Genomic DNA, 18,383 nt, shown 5'->3' on the forward strand with positions numbered 1-18,383 from the left:
GCCTCCCTGTCCATCACCAACTCCCAGAGTTCACTCAAACTCACATCCATCGAGTCGGTGATGCCATCCAGCCATCTCATCCTCGGTCGTCCCTTTCTCCTCCTGTCCCCAATCCTTCCCAGCATCAGAGTTTTTTCCAATGAGTCAACTCTTCACATGAGGTGGCCAAAGTACTGGAGTTTCAGCTTTAGCATCATTCCTTCCAAAGAAATCCCAGGGTTGATCTCCTTCAGAATGGACTGGTTGGATCTCCTTGCAGTCCAAGGGACTCTCAAGAGTCTCCTCCAACACCACAGTTCAAAAGCATCAATTCTTTGGTGCTCAGCCTTCTTCTAGTCCCCTATAATGAAAAGGACATCTTTTTTGGGTGTTAGTTCTCGAAGGTCTTGTAGGTCTTCACAGAATCATTCAACTTCAGCTTCTTCAGCATTATTGGTCAGGGCATTGACTTGGATTATTGTGATATTGAATGGTTTGCCCTGGAAACGAACAGAGATCATTCTGTCATTTTTGAGACTGCATCCAAGTACTGCATTTTGGACTCTTTCATTGACTACAATGGCTACTCCATATCTTCTAAGGGATTCTTGCCCACAGTAGTAGATATAATGGTCATCTGAGGTAAATTCACCCATTCCAGTCCATTTTAGTTTGCTGATTTCTAAAATGTCAATGTTCACTCTTGTCATCTCCTGTTTGACCACTTTCAATTTGCCTTGATTTATGGACCTGACATTTCAGGTTCCTATGCAATATTGCTCTTTATACCATTGGACCTTGCTTCCATCACCAGTCACATCCACAACTGGGTGCTGTTTTTGCTTTGGCTCATCCCTTCATTCTTTCTGTAGTTATTTCTCCACTGACCTCCAGTAGCATATTGGGCACCTACCGACCTGGGGAGTTCATCTTTCAGTGTCACATCTTTTTGCCTTTTCATGCTGTTCACGGGGTTCTCAAGGCAAGAATACTGAAGTGGTCTGCCATTCCTTTCTCCAGTGGACCATGTTTTGTCAGAACTCTCCACCATGAGCCGTCCATCTTGGGTGGCCCTACACAACATGGCTCATAGTTTCAATGAGTTAGACAAGGCTGTGGTCCATGTGATCAGATTGGTTAGTTTTCTGTGACTGTGGTTCAGTCTGTCTGCCCTCTGATGGAGAAGAGTAAGAGGCTTATGGAAGCTTCTTGATGGGAGAGACTGACTGAGGGGGAAACTGGGTCTTATTCTGATGGGCGGGGCCATGCTCAGTAAATCTTTAACCCAATTTTCTGTTGATGGGTGGGGCTGTGTTCCCTACATGTTATTTCAGTTCAGTTCAGTCGTTCAGTCATGTCCAACTCTTTGCGACCCCATGGACTGCAGCACACCAGGCCTCCCTGTCCATCACCAACTCCCAGAGTTTACTCAAACCCATGTCCACTGAGTCAGTGATGCCATCCAACCATCTCATCCTCTGTTGTCCCCCTCTCCTCCCACCTTGAATCTTTCCCAGAATCAGGGTCTTTTCAAATGAGTCAGCTCTTCACATCAGGTGGCCAAAGTATTGGAGTTTCAGCTTGAACACCAGTCCTTCCAATGAATATTCAGGACTGATTTCCTTTAGGATGGACTGGTTGGATCTCCTTGCAGTTCAAGGGACTCTCAATAGTTTTCTCAAACATCGCAGTTCAAAAGCATCAGTTCTTTGGCACTCAGCTTTCTTTATAGAAAGAAATATTATTTGGCCCTGTTATTTACTTGGGGCCAAACTATGGTGGAGGTAATGAAGATAATGGCAACCTCCTTCAAAAGGTCCCATGCACGCACTGCTACACTCAGTGAGCAGCAGGCCACCGCCGACCCATACCTCTGCTGGAGACTCCTGGACACTTACGAGCAAGTCTGGGTCAGTCTCTTGCGGGGTCATTGCTCCTTTCTCCTGGGTCCTGGTGCACACAAGATTCTGTTTGTGCCCTCCAAGAGTCTGTTTCCCCAGTCCTGTGTAAGTTCTGGCAGCTCTATGGAGGGGTTAATAGTGACCTCTTCCAAGAGGGATTATGCCATACACAGGTCTGCTGCACCCAGAGCCCCTACCCCTGCAGCAGTCGCTGCTGACAGGCCTGCTTTCCTTCAAAGTATCTTTCCAATGCCCTCCAACCTCCACTACTCCTGAAGTGCTCCTGGATTTTCAGACTTCTTGGTCTGTGGCCTCTTAACATGGAAATATTCCCAGAAGAAGAAACATTAAGCTTAATTACTGACACGTAATCATTCTACAAATATTTATTAAGCACATTGGATAATAAAATAACAAACAATTATATTTACTTAGCTCCCTAGATTCACAGAGTCTTGCCATAATCTGGAATACCTAAAGCTGAGATTACAATCCTCATTTTACAGATGATGAAACTGGCTCAGAGAGTCTGAGTGACTCACCCAAGACACACCTGATCCCCACTTTCATAACCAGGGCTCCAACTTAGTTATTTGATCTTTAGTTCTATGCTCTTTCCTTTCTATCACAGGTAGGAACTCAAAACAAAGACACATAAAGGGTTAAATAACAATTCAGGATAGTAGTATAAGCAATATCAAAAGACAATATAAGTGCCAAATGACTGATATAGGCAATAATTACTGTAGGAGTGATCAGGAAGCTCACTGTACAAAAGAGTCAGCAGAGAAGTCCTCAGAGGAAGTGGGACTTAAGCTTGGTCTTGGGTGTACATGCTAAGTTACTTCAGTCGTGTCCAACTCTTTACATGAACCATAGCCAGCCAGGCTCCTCTGTCCATGGGAGTCTCCAGGCAAGAATACTGGAGCGGGTTGCCATTTCCTTCTCCAAGTGATCTTCCTGACCCAGGGATCAAACCCATGTCTCTTAGGTCTCCTGCCCTGAAAGGCAGGTTCTCTACTACTAGTGCCATCTGGGGCCTTGGACACTGGGTAGGAAAAAGACAGTGGGAAAACAAAGGGAGGGCACTCAAACATGTGGGAAAGGAAGAATAAAAGTGGAGATGTAAGCAAGTGGAGGTCATATTTGGAAAAGAAATAATGAGGAGATCAAAATAGCTGGAGAAGAGGGATTTGTACTGGGGAAGAACGGAAAATAAGACTGAGCCCTAGTCTCTGCTCTGCCCCTAATTTACTAAGTCACGATCAAGTCATATCTCAGGATCCATTTCCTCCTTTGTAAAGTGAAGCAGTGCCCAGGCCCTAGAAGATTTCCAAGGTACTCTCAAGGACTATGAGTCAACTGAATTGTATTCACATGCATATATACTCTTTCCAAGAGAAAAATCAAAGCTCAGATGAGGGGAGGGGATTAAATAATCCCCAAATGCTCGGACTATGACAGATTTTGGAACTCTGTTCACTTAGGGAATAAAAAAGAAAGAGAAGCAAGCAAACAGAAGAAGTAATAAGAGTGAGAAAAGTAGGAAGAGAGAATGTTTTTAACAGTTTTATTGAGATGTAGTTTATTTACTATAGAATTCACCATTTCTAAGTATACAATTCAATAATTTTTACTATATTCATAAGGTTGCAAATTACCAGAGAGAAATTTTAAAGCAAGGAGATAAAATAAGGAACTAAAGTTAAAAGTATTACAATAAATGGAAGAAATAGTTACATCAAATATGACAAAGGGTTAACATGTATGTCAAATAAAGAATACATTTAGATAGAAAAGAATACCACTAAGATACCAATTCAAGAAGGATATGAACAGACAATTCACCCAAGAGAAAATGCAAATAGTGAACATGTGGGAAAGTGTTCAATCCCATGAGTAATCAAAGAAATGAAATTAATAAGTTAAATGTTTAAGCCACCCAAAAAGATTTCTTATAAAGTCTAATGCGAGGGCTGCAAGGGAACTGGAACACTCACGTGTCATTTGTGATGTTGAAAATTTGTGCTGTCCTTTGGGAAATTAAGGTCTATGAAACCACTCATGCTCTTTGATCTGGTAATCCCACCCCTGGGAACTTGTCCTAGGAAGAGAATTACAAAGAAGGAAAAAGCTATATGAATTAAAACATTTAAAGCACAGAAAAATTGGGAGTTCCCTAAATGACCAATAATAGGAGAATAGCCAAATAAAATATGATCTACTGATGAATGGAATTTTATGTCATCATTGAAATGAATATGAAAGACTGTGACACAAGGAGAGTATTTGCAATAAAAATTTTTTTAAAGAATTTTAAAATATATGTACACTGATTGCATTTAAACATACATATATATATACACACACACACACATATGTATTATATAAACTAGAGAAGCATGGAACATGGACAAATGAAAAGAATTGTCTAGGGCTGTGAAGTAGAGGTGAATATTTTCTTTCAAATTTTTATTTAATATTGTCATGCTGTTGCTGTTTAGTTGCTGAGTCTTGTCTGGCTCTTTTGCAACCACATGGACTGTAACCAGCCAGGCTCCTCTGTCCATGGGATTTTCCAGGCAAGAATACTGGAGTGCGTTGCCATTTCCTCCTCCAGGGGATCTTTCTGATTCAGGAATCAGTGGAATTTTTTAATGTGGCTTTTATAAAAAAAAGTTTTAAAGTAGGTATGCAACAGGATTAAGCAAAGCAGAAAAGTCAAAGGGGATGAAGGCAGAGAAAAAAATCCCTAAAGGTTTTCCTTATGAGGCAATTTGTGTTCTAGGTACAGAAAAGTGTAGGAAGGAAATCAGATCCAGAGAGTTAGGGGATGACTTTGTGGTGAGGAAATGGGATTCATGGTACTCTTTCTAGAAATTTGACAGTGAAATGAATAAGATAAATAGGATTTTTTTAAAAACAAAATGAAATCTGTTACAGAAGAGACTGAAAGTGATGAAGAAGGACAAACAAAGGAAAGCAGGCCTTGATATCTAGAGAGGAAGAGGGAGCCCTTAAAAGAATGCAAAAGGGGACTCAGGGACATTTTTTTTCTGCAGACCAGCCCTAACCTTACTCTCCACGGAGACCTCATAGAAGCCAGGAGACAAGTAAAGGATCAGAGTCAGGTCAGCAAGGGCAGGGCAAAAGGAAAGGAAGGCTGGAGATTCAGGAGACCAAAGGGCTGGAAGGCGATTTACAGCAGATGCCTGGAAGGGTAAGCCTACCCTTCTCACAGAGGCCTGCCCAGAAATTCTTCCCATGGCTTGAGGGTTAGCTCCCTAAGTTTCACATCCCATTTCCACTCCTAGCAGCCTGTAAGCACAAAGATGGTGCTAGAGAGGAGTGACTGGATGGCAAACTCTGAGGGAAGTTGTCCTAGCCCCTGTGCTTTGCCCTGTCCTCGAAGTCCTAAAGCCTGATCTGAATCAGCTGGTGACAGATTTATCATTTATCTAGGACAGGAGCCAGAGAAAGGGGAGGGACCAGTGAAGAGCCAGCTGTGGGCCTCAGTCCCTGTCACCACTCCGGTCTCTGCACAAACCTGCTCCACCCTTTGGTGCCGGAATTTATGTCATAGACACGAGAGCTCCTCCCTCCTATTCTGAGCCATCCACTCTGCCTTTCATTAAGTACAGGAGAGCTGTCAAATATGTTCTCAGCAAACATCATAAAGAAGGGCCAATCCTATTCCTGTTCCAAAGGCCATTATCAGCCTGGGTCCTGCCCCTAAAGCTTCTCAAGGTCCCCACCCCATGAGAAGACTTCCCACCCCATGAGAGGGCTCCCTCTCTACATCGTGGCTACATACCACTCAACAGAGCCATGTCTCTAGCTGCATGTGAGGACCCCGGAAGGCAGGCTGTCTGGACTGTGCCCCAGTTCAGCGCCTGGGTAAGCAGGACTATCCTGCTTCCCAGGGGAAACTAGGGAGTGGGTGTGGGCGCTATATATGTCACATCCCAGGCACCTGTGATATGCTGAGGCCCCCGCTTCTTGATTCTGGCTGTCACAATCAAATAAGTCAGCCTAATCCTGAGATCACACCAGCTTCTCCACCCCTCCAGTTAAATGCTCTGGTCTGGCTGAAGGAATGCATGTTGTATAAGGAAACAGGGGGAGAGACCAGAAGTCATGTAGGACTAAGAAACAGGACCAGTGGCCCCAGGAAGGGGACAGAAACAAAGAGAAAAGAGTTGAGGAAAAAGAGTGGCTTCTAGTGTTTTGGGCTAAAAAGGAGAGGGCAACTGAAGGGTTTAGGAGTGATAGGGTCACATGTGATTTCTCTGGCTCCTCCTAAACCTTAAGATGAGGGCCTCTTTCCAGAACCCAGAGAAGAGGAGAAAGCAGCCAGATCCAGTGTCACTATTAGGTTCCCTCCCCTCTGCCCTGCACTCACCCCCTTTCTCACTTCCCAGCTTCCAATGTTACAAACTATCTGCCCGAGGGGTGGGGCAGCCGCCGTCCTGGGGGGCGGCTGTCCACCTGCATCTGCTGTCTTCAGGCAGGAACATCAGCACCAGAGAGGAGGCAGCCCTGGGAGGCCGGGACCTGCTACCCCTGCAGAGTTGCTGGAGCTGACGTCAGTACTTTTCCCCAGTGAGCAAATAGAGCACAGGAGCCAGGCAGCTATTGGCACTGGCCAGAGGCCGAGTCACTTTGTAGACCAAGTTGACAATGCTCAGCACCCTGCAGTCAGCTTCCAACAGCCTTGCCATGTAATAAATTGTGTGGGTGATGTGGAAAGGCACAAAGCAGACAGCAAAGACAGTCAGCACCACAGCAATGGTATGTAGAGAGCACAGACGGGAAGATGACTGGGTGGCCCCTGGCAAGGGCCAGTACAGGCACTGGGCCATGAGTCCATAGCAGACAAGATTGACCAGGCAGGGCCCACCAAAGAGCAGCCGCATGATTGCCGAACTGAAGTACACATAATGGTCAAATTCCTCAGGCCGAGTGGTGTCGTGGCACAAGACAGTGTCCCCCTTGGGGCTGGTGGTGACAAAGAACAAGTTGGGCATGAGACAGCCAGCTATGACCAACCAAACTGCCAGGCAGAGAAGGCCAGCAAGGTGTGGGAGGCCCCAGTGCACCGCCCGCAGTGGGTGGCAGATGCCCAGGTAGTGGTGCACACTAATGCAGGTGAGGAAAAGAACACTGCAGTAGAGGTTCCAATAGAAGAGAAAGCGGATGAACTGGCAGAGCCCAGTGCCAGAGGGCCAGTGGCTGTGGGCCTCATAATAGTAGACTAGAGTGGGCAGTGATAGGGCATACAAAGTATCTGACAGGGCTAAGTGGAACATGTAGGTGGCTGTTGCATCCCACGGTCGGAGGCGAAAGAGGAAGAGCCAGATGGTCAGGGCATTGAAGCCTAGGCCCAGCAGGAAGACAACTGAATAGGTCACGGGCAGCAGGATGAACTTGAACTCCTCATTAAACTGGCAGTCCAGTTCCATCTCACTGTTGTTAGGATCTGAGTGGGTGCCTAAGGTTGTGAACAGCAAGGCCTCTGTACTGGCCATGGTCCCCCTAGAGGCAGAAAGGGCAGAGTGAGGGTAGTTGGATTTCCCTGGCTGCCTAGCCCTAACCTGGGGAAAGAAAGCAGAGATGGGGAGGGCAATGGTTGAGGCACAAGTGGGGGTTGAAGGATGCATCTGGAGGTAACCTAGGCCAGCCTGGCTTCTTCCAGAGATCCCTTGGTCCAGCCCAGGGAGTAGTAGGTAGCAGGCAGCAGTGGGGCTCAGGAGGGCAGTCAGTGGATTTGGGCTGTTCTTCTGCAGCTAACTCTGTCCTTCAGAGCTTAGCTAGCTGAAGGGAGTTGGGGCCTACCAGGACCAGTGTGGGATGATACCCAGACCCAAATTTTCTCCCAGCTCACCAGAAGAGTGACATCCCTGTGAAGAGGGCATCTCTCCACATAGTGACTTCTCTCCCCTGGTCCCAGTGTCTCTGTACTACAGTGATCTCTGGCGCCTTCCCCCAGCCTGGGCCAGCCCAGAACCCCATTGCCACTCTTACCGAAGAAACTTGGCATGTATCCTACCTGGTCCCCTTGAGGCTGAGCCCAGCTGACTCTGTCACCCTTCCCCTTGGCAGCAAGAGGGCATAATCAAGGAGACGGGATTGGGAGTGGGGCTTGTACCTCCTCCCGTCCTGGGAAGTCATTAGCAATAGCAAGGCCCATCAAGATTGGGAAACTGGGGCCCAGCGAGATTACTATTTAACAGCTTCTAAATGACAGTAGGAGAGAGTACACAAGGAAACGTCCAAGTTGACAGCTGAAGAGCCAGGTCATTGGAGATAACCAAACCTGAAGGATGATCATAGAAATCTGTATGAGCAGAAAAATGGGAAATGAATGTTTTAGAAAATCTAAACTATTGATATAAATCTTAACTCCATGTGCATCTAATTATAAGAAATGTATATATAGCACTAACTACACGCAAGGCACTGTTCTAAATGCTTTATACTTATTAAGGGCTTTACTGGCTCTCTGAAGTAGGTATCATGATTATCCCCACTTTACTGATGAGAAAACTAAGGCACAGGGAGTTGAAGTATTTAATTAGTCAAGATTTGAACCCAGGCAGGCCGGCTTTTGAATCAGGCTCTAACATCCATGGACTTAATTGCTATCTCAGTGGCCTGTCTAAGCCACTGGCCATCATCTAGGAAAGGATAAGCAAATAATTTCTGAGAGCCTACTATGTGCTTGGTCCAGCTCTAGGCACTGGTAGTTCACCAGTACTAAACAAAACAAAAACTCCTACTTTAATGAAGCTTAAATACTGGTGGGAAGGAAAAGATATTAAAATTAACAAGTGAAATATATAGATCATGATCATTGCTATGGAAAAAAGTATAGGAGAAAAAGAAAATAGAGAGTGTTTCTATTTTAAATATTAGGGTGACTTTTAAACAAAGACCATATGATTGTGAGGAAGAGGAAACATAGAGATGAGGTCAGAGAGTTCCGCATGAACCAGATCATGAAGGTCCTTGGAAGCCATTGTGAGGACACCTTGGCTTCTTCTTTCAGTAACTGAGAAGCCATTAAGGGTTTAGAAGAGACAAGTGTCAGGATTTGATTGACATTTTAGAAGGCTCCCTGGCCAGCTCTATGTTGAGAACAGTCTATAGGACGGTATATACAGGAGGAAGACCAGATCAGAGGCTATTGCCAATAAAGATGATGGTGGCTTGGACCACAGTGGTGAAGGTTGTAAGAAGTGGCAGATTCTGGCCAGATTTTGAAAGTAAAGATAACAATAGTTTATTGATAAGGGATATAAGAGAAAGAGAGGAGTCAAGAATAACTCTAAGATTTCTGGCCGTAGCAACTGGACTTATACCCTTGACAAAGATGAGGAAGGCTATGAGAAAAGTAGATCTGGGGAAAGATGAGGTTTTTTCACCTGTCAATTTTAAGAGGCCTATTGAGCTGGAAAAGACTCTGATGCTGGGAAAGATTAAAGACAGGAGGAGAAGGGGACAACAGAGGATGAGTTGGTTGGATAGCATCACTGCCTCAATGGACACGACTTTGAGCAAGCTCTGGGAGATAGTGATGGACAGGGAAGCCTGGCAGGCTGAAATCCATGGGGTCGCAAAAAGTCAGACACGACTGAGCGACTGAACAATAATTATACACGTAAGAGGAGGTGGTGAGGACATGGTTCACTCTTCCCCAAGGATGCTAATGAACATGTTTCCCTTACAGTCTCCACCTCTTCCTACACGCCACCCCTCATCTCTCTCTGTCACCCCAGAAGACCCTTGTCTGAATACAGCCAAGAAAGTACAGATGCCAAACCTAGATGCTTAAGAGGCTAGTACTAGGGAATGCCGAATTGTCAGGAGCTCTGGGCCTGAGGTTCCTGGGACTAACTAAGTCTGAGTGATTATGAAGGTCTTACGTTCAGGAAGCAAGCTCTGGGCCTGGAGGGCTCTGAGGGTGAGGTGGGTAGTGCTCTTGGGAAGGGAGAGATGACTACAGCAGAACCACTCTGAAGGGAGCTGCGAAGCAATGGAGACTCTGAACCTGATCTTCAGGTTCTAAGAATATTACCCAGCTGGATCCTGGGAGGAGGAGGCAGGGCTGCAGGGGAGACTCTAGAAGCTAGAATCTAGATCTCCTGGAAGGTCCAGAAATCTCTTTGGGGGAAAAAACCTGAATATCCTTGCCCAGTGGTGGGGAGTGGGAGAGGGTGTGGATAAAAGGTAGGCAAGGAAGAAGAGATCATAGCCTGAGTCCTGGATAGCTGAACGCTGTGATATTGCACAAAAGGCCCAGGTGTTTGGAGCCAGACACACCTGAATTCAAATCCTTGTTCTTCCACATATTAATTGTGTCACCCTGGATCCCTCTTCATAACTGAGTTTTCTCATCAGTGAAATGGGATCAATAATACCAACCTTTCAGGGTTTTCTGAATTGGTTAATAGATGTAAAAAACACTTTGCAAACTATGTGTGCTGCTGTGTTTAGTCATGTCCAACTCTTTGAGATCCCATGGACTGAAGCCCACCAAGCTCCTCTGTCCATGGAATTTTCCAGGTATGAATATTGGAGTGAGTTGCCATGCTCTCCTCCAGGGGATCTTCTGGATCCAGGGATACAACCTGCATCTCTTATGTCTTTTGCATTGGCAAGCGGATTCTTTACTACTGTGCCACCTGGGAAGCTCCTTGTAAACCTTAAAATGCTATTAATCTATGAAGTACTTCGTATTATTTACTCTGCTCCCAGGGATGAAGCTGGCTTCTTCAGAGGAGGACAAATGTGATTTGAGGCTTGGCATATACTCAAGAGGACACTCCAGTGTCCACAAAACTAGAGAAGCCCCAGCAGGAGCCAGTTTTTCTCCTACTGCTTCAAGCTGATTTAGCTCTGCCGTGTTTCTGCCAGTCCCTGGACATAGTTGCAGCTGCCGCCACTGCCACCACTACCACCCAGTGGCTACTTCAGGAAAACACCTCTCCCAACGTTCCCCAACCAGAAGCTAGCTTCCACTGATGTCACCTAGGCCAAAAGGAATGCCTACTTTATGAAAGGCTGCAGACCAGACTGGCTCTCTCCTGTGAAACTCTTCTTCACTTTCATTTCTGTGACTTTACATTACTCTGATTCTCCTATTCCTTTGGATATTCCTTCTGTCTCCTTCCCTGGCTCCTTTCTGTCCTCCTTCCTCCAAATGTGACCCTTCCCCAAGGCTTATTCCCAGAATCTCTTCTCTCCTCTCCTCTCTTTCCATTCTTCAATTGTTTATTCCTCTCTCCATCTCTATCTCTCCATCCACTGTCATGATTCTTACAAGTTATGAATAATTATAATGACCAATGAACTGTGGTGTTGGAGAAGACTCTTCAGAGTTCCTTGGACTGAAAGGAGATCCAACCAGCCCATCCTAAAGGAAATCAGTCCTGAATATTCATGGGAAGGACTGATGCTGAAGCTGAAATTCCAATACTTTGGCCACCTGATGTGAAAAACTGACTCATTTGAAAAGACCCTGATGCTGCGAAAGATTGAAAGTGGGAAGAGAAGGGGACAAGAGAGGACAAGATAGTTGGATGGCATCACCGACTCAATGGACATGGGTTTGAGTAAACTCTGGGAGTTGGTGATGGACAGGGAGGCCTGGCGTGCTGCAGTCCATAGGGTCACAAAGAGTTGGACATGACTGAGTGACTGAACTGAACTAAACTAAGATTCCAGCATACAGATCTGTCTCCAACCAAATTTCTTTCTCACATTCTTATCACATTTGATTTCTACTGAGATTATGGCACATACCACAGACTGCCTGGAATTATACTCATTTGTGTTTTTATCTATCTCTTCCAGATCTTCCCATGCCCAAATCATACCCAGAGTTCCCTGAGAACAAACATTTGGTTTTACTTCTGTCTTTCTCAAAGCCTTCCAGGTCAAGTTATGACGATATATGTTCCAGGATTTTTTTTTCCAAATTATACACCTTGTTGTCCAAAAAATGCCTTTCATTTCAATGTTAAGAAAGTAGATAAACCTTATACAAGAGCCTATGAGCTATGTTGTTTCAGTTGAATCCAACTCTTTGGGACTCCACGGACTGTAGCCCACCAGGATCCTCTGTCCACGGGGTTCTCCAAGCAAGAATACTGGAGTGGGATGCCATGCCCTTCTGCAGGGGATCTTTCCGACCCAGGGATTGAACTGGCATTCCTTACATTTTCTCCATTAGGCAGGTGGGCTCTTTACCACTAGCGCCACCTGGTGTTAAATAAATATTTGTTGCATGAATGAATAGTCCCTGTTACAGTTAGTTGAATTGAATGATTCTCACATCTATAATCTAAGCCCTGTATTTATTGTTTGCTGTAACATGTATCCACTTGGGTATCTCATTGATATCTAGAATTTAGTGTGCCAGGCAAAGTTCATTATCTTCTTTCCCATGACAGAAAGGAGCAACATGGATACTGTTGTTGCTGAGATCCTTTGGTGCCCCTACTCTTCCAGTCTTCCCCCTCTTGGCCCCTCATATCTAATATTCATAAGTGTCTTGATGACAGTTTCTCTGCAATGTTAACTGTTTCCTTGAGGCCTAAAGAAGGATAAGGGAGAAAGGCATGGTTTCTAATCTCTTTCTCTGAGTTGGGGGTGGGAGGAGTGGGGAGGAAGGAAGGAAGGAAGAACAGGAGAGAAAAGTGAAATAGTGGGGGGAAATGTAGGCTTTGGAGTCATACAGACTTAGAGTTTACCTATGGCTTCATCACCTACTAGCTATAGGACTGTGGTTAAGTATTCCTAAATTTCTATTTCCTCATGTATAGAATGAGGATACGAATAACGACCTTGTTGTGAGGAGAAAATGAGGCAATGTGTCAACTCTCAGGGTCTGGTAGTTATCAGCCTCTTCATCATTAGGAATTAAAGTATACATGAATTTGGAGGGTTTGGAGATTGAGAAATTCACCCCAATTGCCTAGGTTTTCCTTGTGAGGTGAAAAAGTGAGGTTACCTGCTGAGAGTAAGGTGCAGTGTGGAGTGGAACAAGACAGTCCCCACAGGCTTGATGGAAAGGAGCAGTAATCTGAAATCCCGAACAATCCAAATTTATTAGTAAAATCATGGGAGACTGGCTGGTTCCATATAATTGTATCCAGGTTAGTGTTGTACCAGGGGTCTTTTCAGAAGCATTCCCTTTTAGTGTTTCTAAATGTCTGCTCTTTATCTCCAGCGAGGCTGTTAACAACTTTAGACTAGAGGCCAGAACCTCTGTGTCCAGTACCTAGGACAGCAGGGGAAGTCTCTGTTTCTGCTATTTGATTAGTCTGTCTCCTCTCCATCCTCCCACACTGAGTGCCATTGTCCACATGCCACTTAAGTCTGCTGGTGTGCTGTCAGCTGCAATAACAGAATATCCCAACTCAGCTGAGTTTAAAATAAGGAAACATATAATCTAAGTCCAGAGGCAGGGAGCTTTTGAGTTGGCTAACTCAACAGTTTAACATTGTCATTAAAAAATTCTTTATATGAAGAAAGACTCTTTCCATCTTTCTGATCTGCACCCTTCAGCCTGTTGTTCAGCAACCCTCATGGTCACAAGGTGCTGTTTTATTTCTGGCATTGCATCCAACCAAACGTGGAAATACCATTGATGATAGGAGAGGAAGGGCTTTCTTCCTGTGTGTTTATTTTTATTACTCAGGAAACCTTTCCCAGTATCTCCCTACCATGCTTCCCCTCATATCTCAGTGGCCTGAGTTTCATTATGCCTATAACTAAACCAACAACTGGCAAGGAGGATGAAATGACCATGACTGGCCAAGAGGAGAAGTGAGCCATGTGGAGGAAGGTGGGGTATCTGAAAAATGAGGATTCTGTCCACAAGAAGGAATGGCAAGGACTTCCCTGTGGTCCAGTGGATAAGGCTCCAGGCTCTCGATGCAGGTTTGATCCCTGGATAGGGAATTAGATCCCACATGCCTCAACTAAGACCCAATGCAGCCAAATAAGAAAATAAATAAAGATAGATAGATATAGATATATGAAAAGAATCCACCTGCCAGGGCAGAGGACACGGGTTTAGTCTCTGGTTAGAGAAGATTCCACATGTTGTGGACAGCTAAAGCCCATGTGCCACAACTACTGAATCCACATGCTTTAACTACTGAAGCCCATGTGCCTAGAGCCCCTGCTCCACAACAAGAGAAGCCACCATGATGAGAATCTTGTGCACTGCAAGAAGAGTAGCCCTAGCTCTCTGTGCAACTAGAGAAAGCCCGAGGGCAGCAATGAAGACCCAGCTCAACCAAAAATAAAATAAATGAATTATAAAAACAAAAAGAAGGAACTGAGAAATGCCTATTGAGTTGATAAACAATCCTGTCTGCTATGATGCCTTATGGAATAAGCCAACCATTTCTCACTCAGAGATCTGATCATCACTTCCTAACTGGAAGGGCGGGTTTGGAAATATCATTGGGGTGTGCAGAGTGAGGGTGGGTAAAGACCTGAAAATAGGTCTCCCCTTAATCTATCACAGGGGCCAGATACTTCACCATTAGAGATGCATTCCTTTGCCTTCTTACTCTTGCCTCCTCATAAAATGCAAATGTGTATGCTAAGTCGCTTCAGTCCTGTCCAACTCTGTGTGACCCTATAGATTATAGCCTGCCAGGCTCCTCTGTCTATTGGGTTCTCCAGGTAAGAAAACTGGAGTGGGTTGCCATTTCCTTCTCCAATGCAGGAAAGTGAAAAGTGAAAGTGAAGTCGCTCAGTTGTGTCCGACTCTTAGCGACCCTATGGACTGCAGCCTACCAGGCTCCTCCGTCCATGGGAGTTTCCTGGGAAGTCCTAAAATGAAAATACTCCTAATCAAAATGAATGCCCTCCTCCAGGGGATCTTCCTGACCCAGGGATTGAACCCATGTCTCTTACATCTCCTGCATTGGCACTTTACCACTAGCACCACCTGCTGCTGCTGCTGCTGCTGCTGCTGCTAAGTCGCTTCAGTCGTGTCCAACTCTTTGCGACCCCATAGACGGCAGCCCACCAGGCTCCCCCGTCCCTGGGATTCTCCAGGCAAGAACACTGGAGTGGGTTGCCATTTCCTTCTCCAATGCAGGAAAGTGAAAAGTGAAAGTGAAGTCGTTCAGTTGTGTCCGACTCTTAGCGACCCTATGGACTGCAGCCTACCAGGCTCCTCTGTCCATGGGAGTTTCCTGGGAAGCCCTAAAATGAAAATACTCCTAATCAAAATGAAACCAGGGTGATGGTTCTCTTTGAGAGATTATCAACTGGAAAGGGACACAGGGGAATTTTCTGGGGAGCTAGAAATGTTCTATATCTTGATCTGGGTAATAGTTACATAGGTGTAGTAATTTCCTATTACTGCTGCAAAAAAAGTTACCACAGATTTGATGGCTTAAAATACCATTTATTCTTTTATAGTTCTGGAGACCAGAAGTCCAAAATCAGGTTCACTGGGCCAAAACCAAAGTATCAGCAGGGCTATGCCTGAACTGTGACAGCCACCTTGCAACCATGAGGGACTACTAGAGAGAATCCGTGTCCTTGCCTTTTCCAGTTTCTAGAGCTGCATTCGTCCATCTTCCCTTCCTCCATCTTCCAAGCCTGTAGCATCACATCTGGCTGCAATCCTCACACTGCCTTCTGTCTCAGCAGTCAAATCTCCCTCTGTTTCCCTCTCATAAAGAGACTAGTGATTACATTTAGGGCCCACCCAGATGATCCAAAATAGTCTCCCCCTCTCAAGATCCTAAATTTAATCACATCTGCAAAGTTCCTTTTTTCCATATAAGGTAAAATTCATTGCTTCCCAGGATTAGGACCTGATATCTTTGGGGGCCCATTATTCAGCTTTCCACAGTAGGTAAAAATTCATCAAGCTGTGCAATTGAGATTTGTGCATTTTACTTTCGCTGAATTATACCTCAGTCAAGAAATGCACATACTTCAGGAAAAGAGAGAATGATTTAAGTTCAATCATAGTAATGAATTAAAGGCCTACCAGATCTACTTTCTTCCTGCTGGGAGGACCATGGACCTGATTCGAAAGAGAAGCTAAGCTTCAAATATGGGTCTAAAGACAAAAATAGGTTGAAGCCTAGTCCAAAAGAACATTCATTCTGACTTCATCTTCCCCATGGACACCAACCTTCCCCTCAGAGTCTGGGCTTCTAGCTCTAGCTAAAGCAGAGAGTTACAATGACTAAAAGCCAAGGCCCTGGGGTGCATACTGACAAGGAATGGCAAAGGTTAACACAGTTATTTGGGCAAAGAGAATACAGGACAGCTATTCAGCACCCACAGTGGCGAGCGGGAGGTAGGGAAGGCCCAGCCTCTGAGCCACAGCTGTGGCCACCCTGTGAGGAATGGACAGGCTGTCCTGGAGGGTTGAGGCTGCATCTATGGATAGGTACTGAAGCCCAGCCAGTGCTATGGTGAGGTAAAGTAGGGTGGGGTCCTGTACCCCCAGAGTTTGCAGATCCTGTCTCTACATCCCCCATGTCCATGAAACCTGGGCCTGGGTTCTATGGGAAGGACAGCCAAGAAAGAAAGATTACTTTTGTTGCTGCCATTGCAGGGGTCCTGGCAGCTGCAGGACAAAAATATCTTTAATTCCATGAGTGGTCATATGAGGTGAGGGAAGCTGCTTAGGGCCTATAGCGTGGACTTAGTTTTAGGGATTGAAGCGAGTCAAGGGCTGAGGGTGCATATGGGGGAAGGTTGGCTGTGGTGGGGGCAGACATGTAAAGATGTCAATTGCTTTTTGTGTCCACAGGCAACATTCTGCCGGGATAACCTGCCTCTGAGCCAAGAATCTTGTGTTACCTTCCTCTTCAACAAGAAAAGAAGTTCAAGGCTCACAGATGTGTGCATACAGCTCAGTACACTCAGCCTCCCCTGCCCACTCCACCCCTATTTACAGGAGATCTACTCCTGCTGTGAACATAATCTGGGATAATTGGGTCTCTAAACATTACTTCAAGAGTCCCTTTATGCGAGACAGCAAAAGAGACACAGATGTATAGAATGGACTTTTGGACTCTGAGGAAGAGGGAGAGGGAGAGGGAGAGGGTGGGATGATTTGGGAGAATGGCATTGAAACATGTATACTATCATGTAAGAAACGAATCGCCAGTCTAGGTTCAATATACGATACAGGATGCTTGGGGCTGGTGCATGGGGATGATCCAGAGAGATGATATGGGGTGGGAGGTGGGAGAGGGGTTCAGGATTGGGTACTCATGTACACCTGTGGTGGATTCATGTCAATGTATGGCAAAATCAATACAGTATTGTAAAGTAAAATAAAGTAAAACTAAAAATTAAAAAGAAAAAAGAGTCCTAAGTCCCAAGTAGCGGTGGGCTACGGAAAGGTTGCTCTTTCCCATACCCTTGACTTTTGTGTGGCCTGTTATACCTGATCAAGAGGTAAAGACTGGAATGTGACACAAGAGTCTCCTTTCAGAATCACAAAGGGTTATACTTTGAGTCTTCCTATTTCTATCCCTCACCTTGCATTTCTTTTAATGTCCCCGACTCCCCTTTGATCCCAGTCCTCAGGTTCAAGGCCTCACGAGGCCAAAACCCTGTAGTTCCTTTTCTCAAGCTCCCCTGACTTTAACACCATCAGATTCAACCCCTGACCTTGGCCCTGTCCCAGCAGCAAACAGCTAATCTTTTAGCAACTAATCTCTTGTTCACTAATCTGCTTTCCAAACTCTTGGCACCTGAGCTATTTATAAAGCAGTATTTTATGTGCCCCCCCCCGGACCCTATTCTTCTCCCCTGGCCCCCACCAATCTGAAAATTCACAGGACTTTGGGTATAAGAGGTTGGAGAGGCGAGCATAGTGACCAGAGCTGGAGACGGATGTGAGCTTCACCTTCCTCCCCAGGTAAATAGTCCAAAGTCCTCTTATTTCCAGCCCATACTAGGCCCCATATCCCCTGCCCTTAGCACCTTCCTCAATATATCAAGAATTTGAGGGGCACCTTTCCCAACAAAGCTGACAGGCACTCAGGCCAAGATACCCTGAAAGAGACCTCTGAAAACTCCCCTAAGCTTCTCTCGGGCCAGATCTAATACACATCAAAGAAAAGCATTAGAGAGATATCTTTCTCTCTCTAAGGATCCCTACTCCAAGGCTTAGCACCTGGGGACATTGAAGGGGGTAAGAGTGGGCAAATCTGGGGAGGATGATGAGAACAATGAATAGGTTCAAGGAAGGCTTTCAACTTCCATAGAGGCTTCTGCCGCCAACAACCAAGAGCATGAGGGCACCTTTACTCTTCTGCACCTTTCTCCTTTCTTAGCTGTGTTAAGGCCACCATGAGGTGAACTCAGGCTCAGAATCCATCGCAAAAACCAGAGTCTGGGTTTTGTTCATTCATTCATTCATTCATTCATGTATCTAACAAACATGTCTTGGCATCTACCCTGTGCTAGGTGATGCTCAACCTCATCCAATACAATTTT

The 18,383-nt window shown here is 45.4% G+C and overlaps 1 protein-coding gene across 1 annotated transcript; it reads right to left on the bottom strand.

The window, feature by feature from the left end:
* Positions 1 to 6,258: 6,258 nt before the first annotated feature.
* P2RY4 (pyrimidinergic receptor P2Y4) lies at positions 6,259 to 7,463 on the bottom strand. Its single transcript, XM_070290297.1, is given in 1 exon segment — positions 6,259 to 7,463. A coding segment is annotated over 1 exon segment (1,098 nt). The 5' UTR covers positions 7,409 to 7,463; the 3' UTR covers positions 6,259 to 6,310.
* Between the last annotated feature and the right edge of the window lie 10,920 nt (positions 7,464 to 18,383).

This window comes from Ovis canadensis, chromosome X (genome assembly GCF_042477335.2).
Source record: "Ovis canadensis isolate MfBH-ARS-UI-01 breed Bighorn chromosome X, ARS-UI_OviCan_v2, whole genome shotgun sequence".
NCBI lineage: Eukaryota > Metazoa > Chordata > Mammalia > Artiodactyla > Bovidae > Ovis > Ovis canadensis.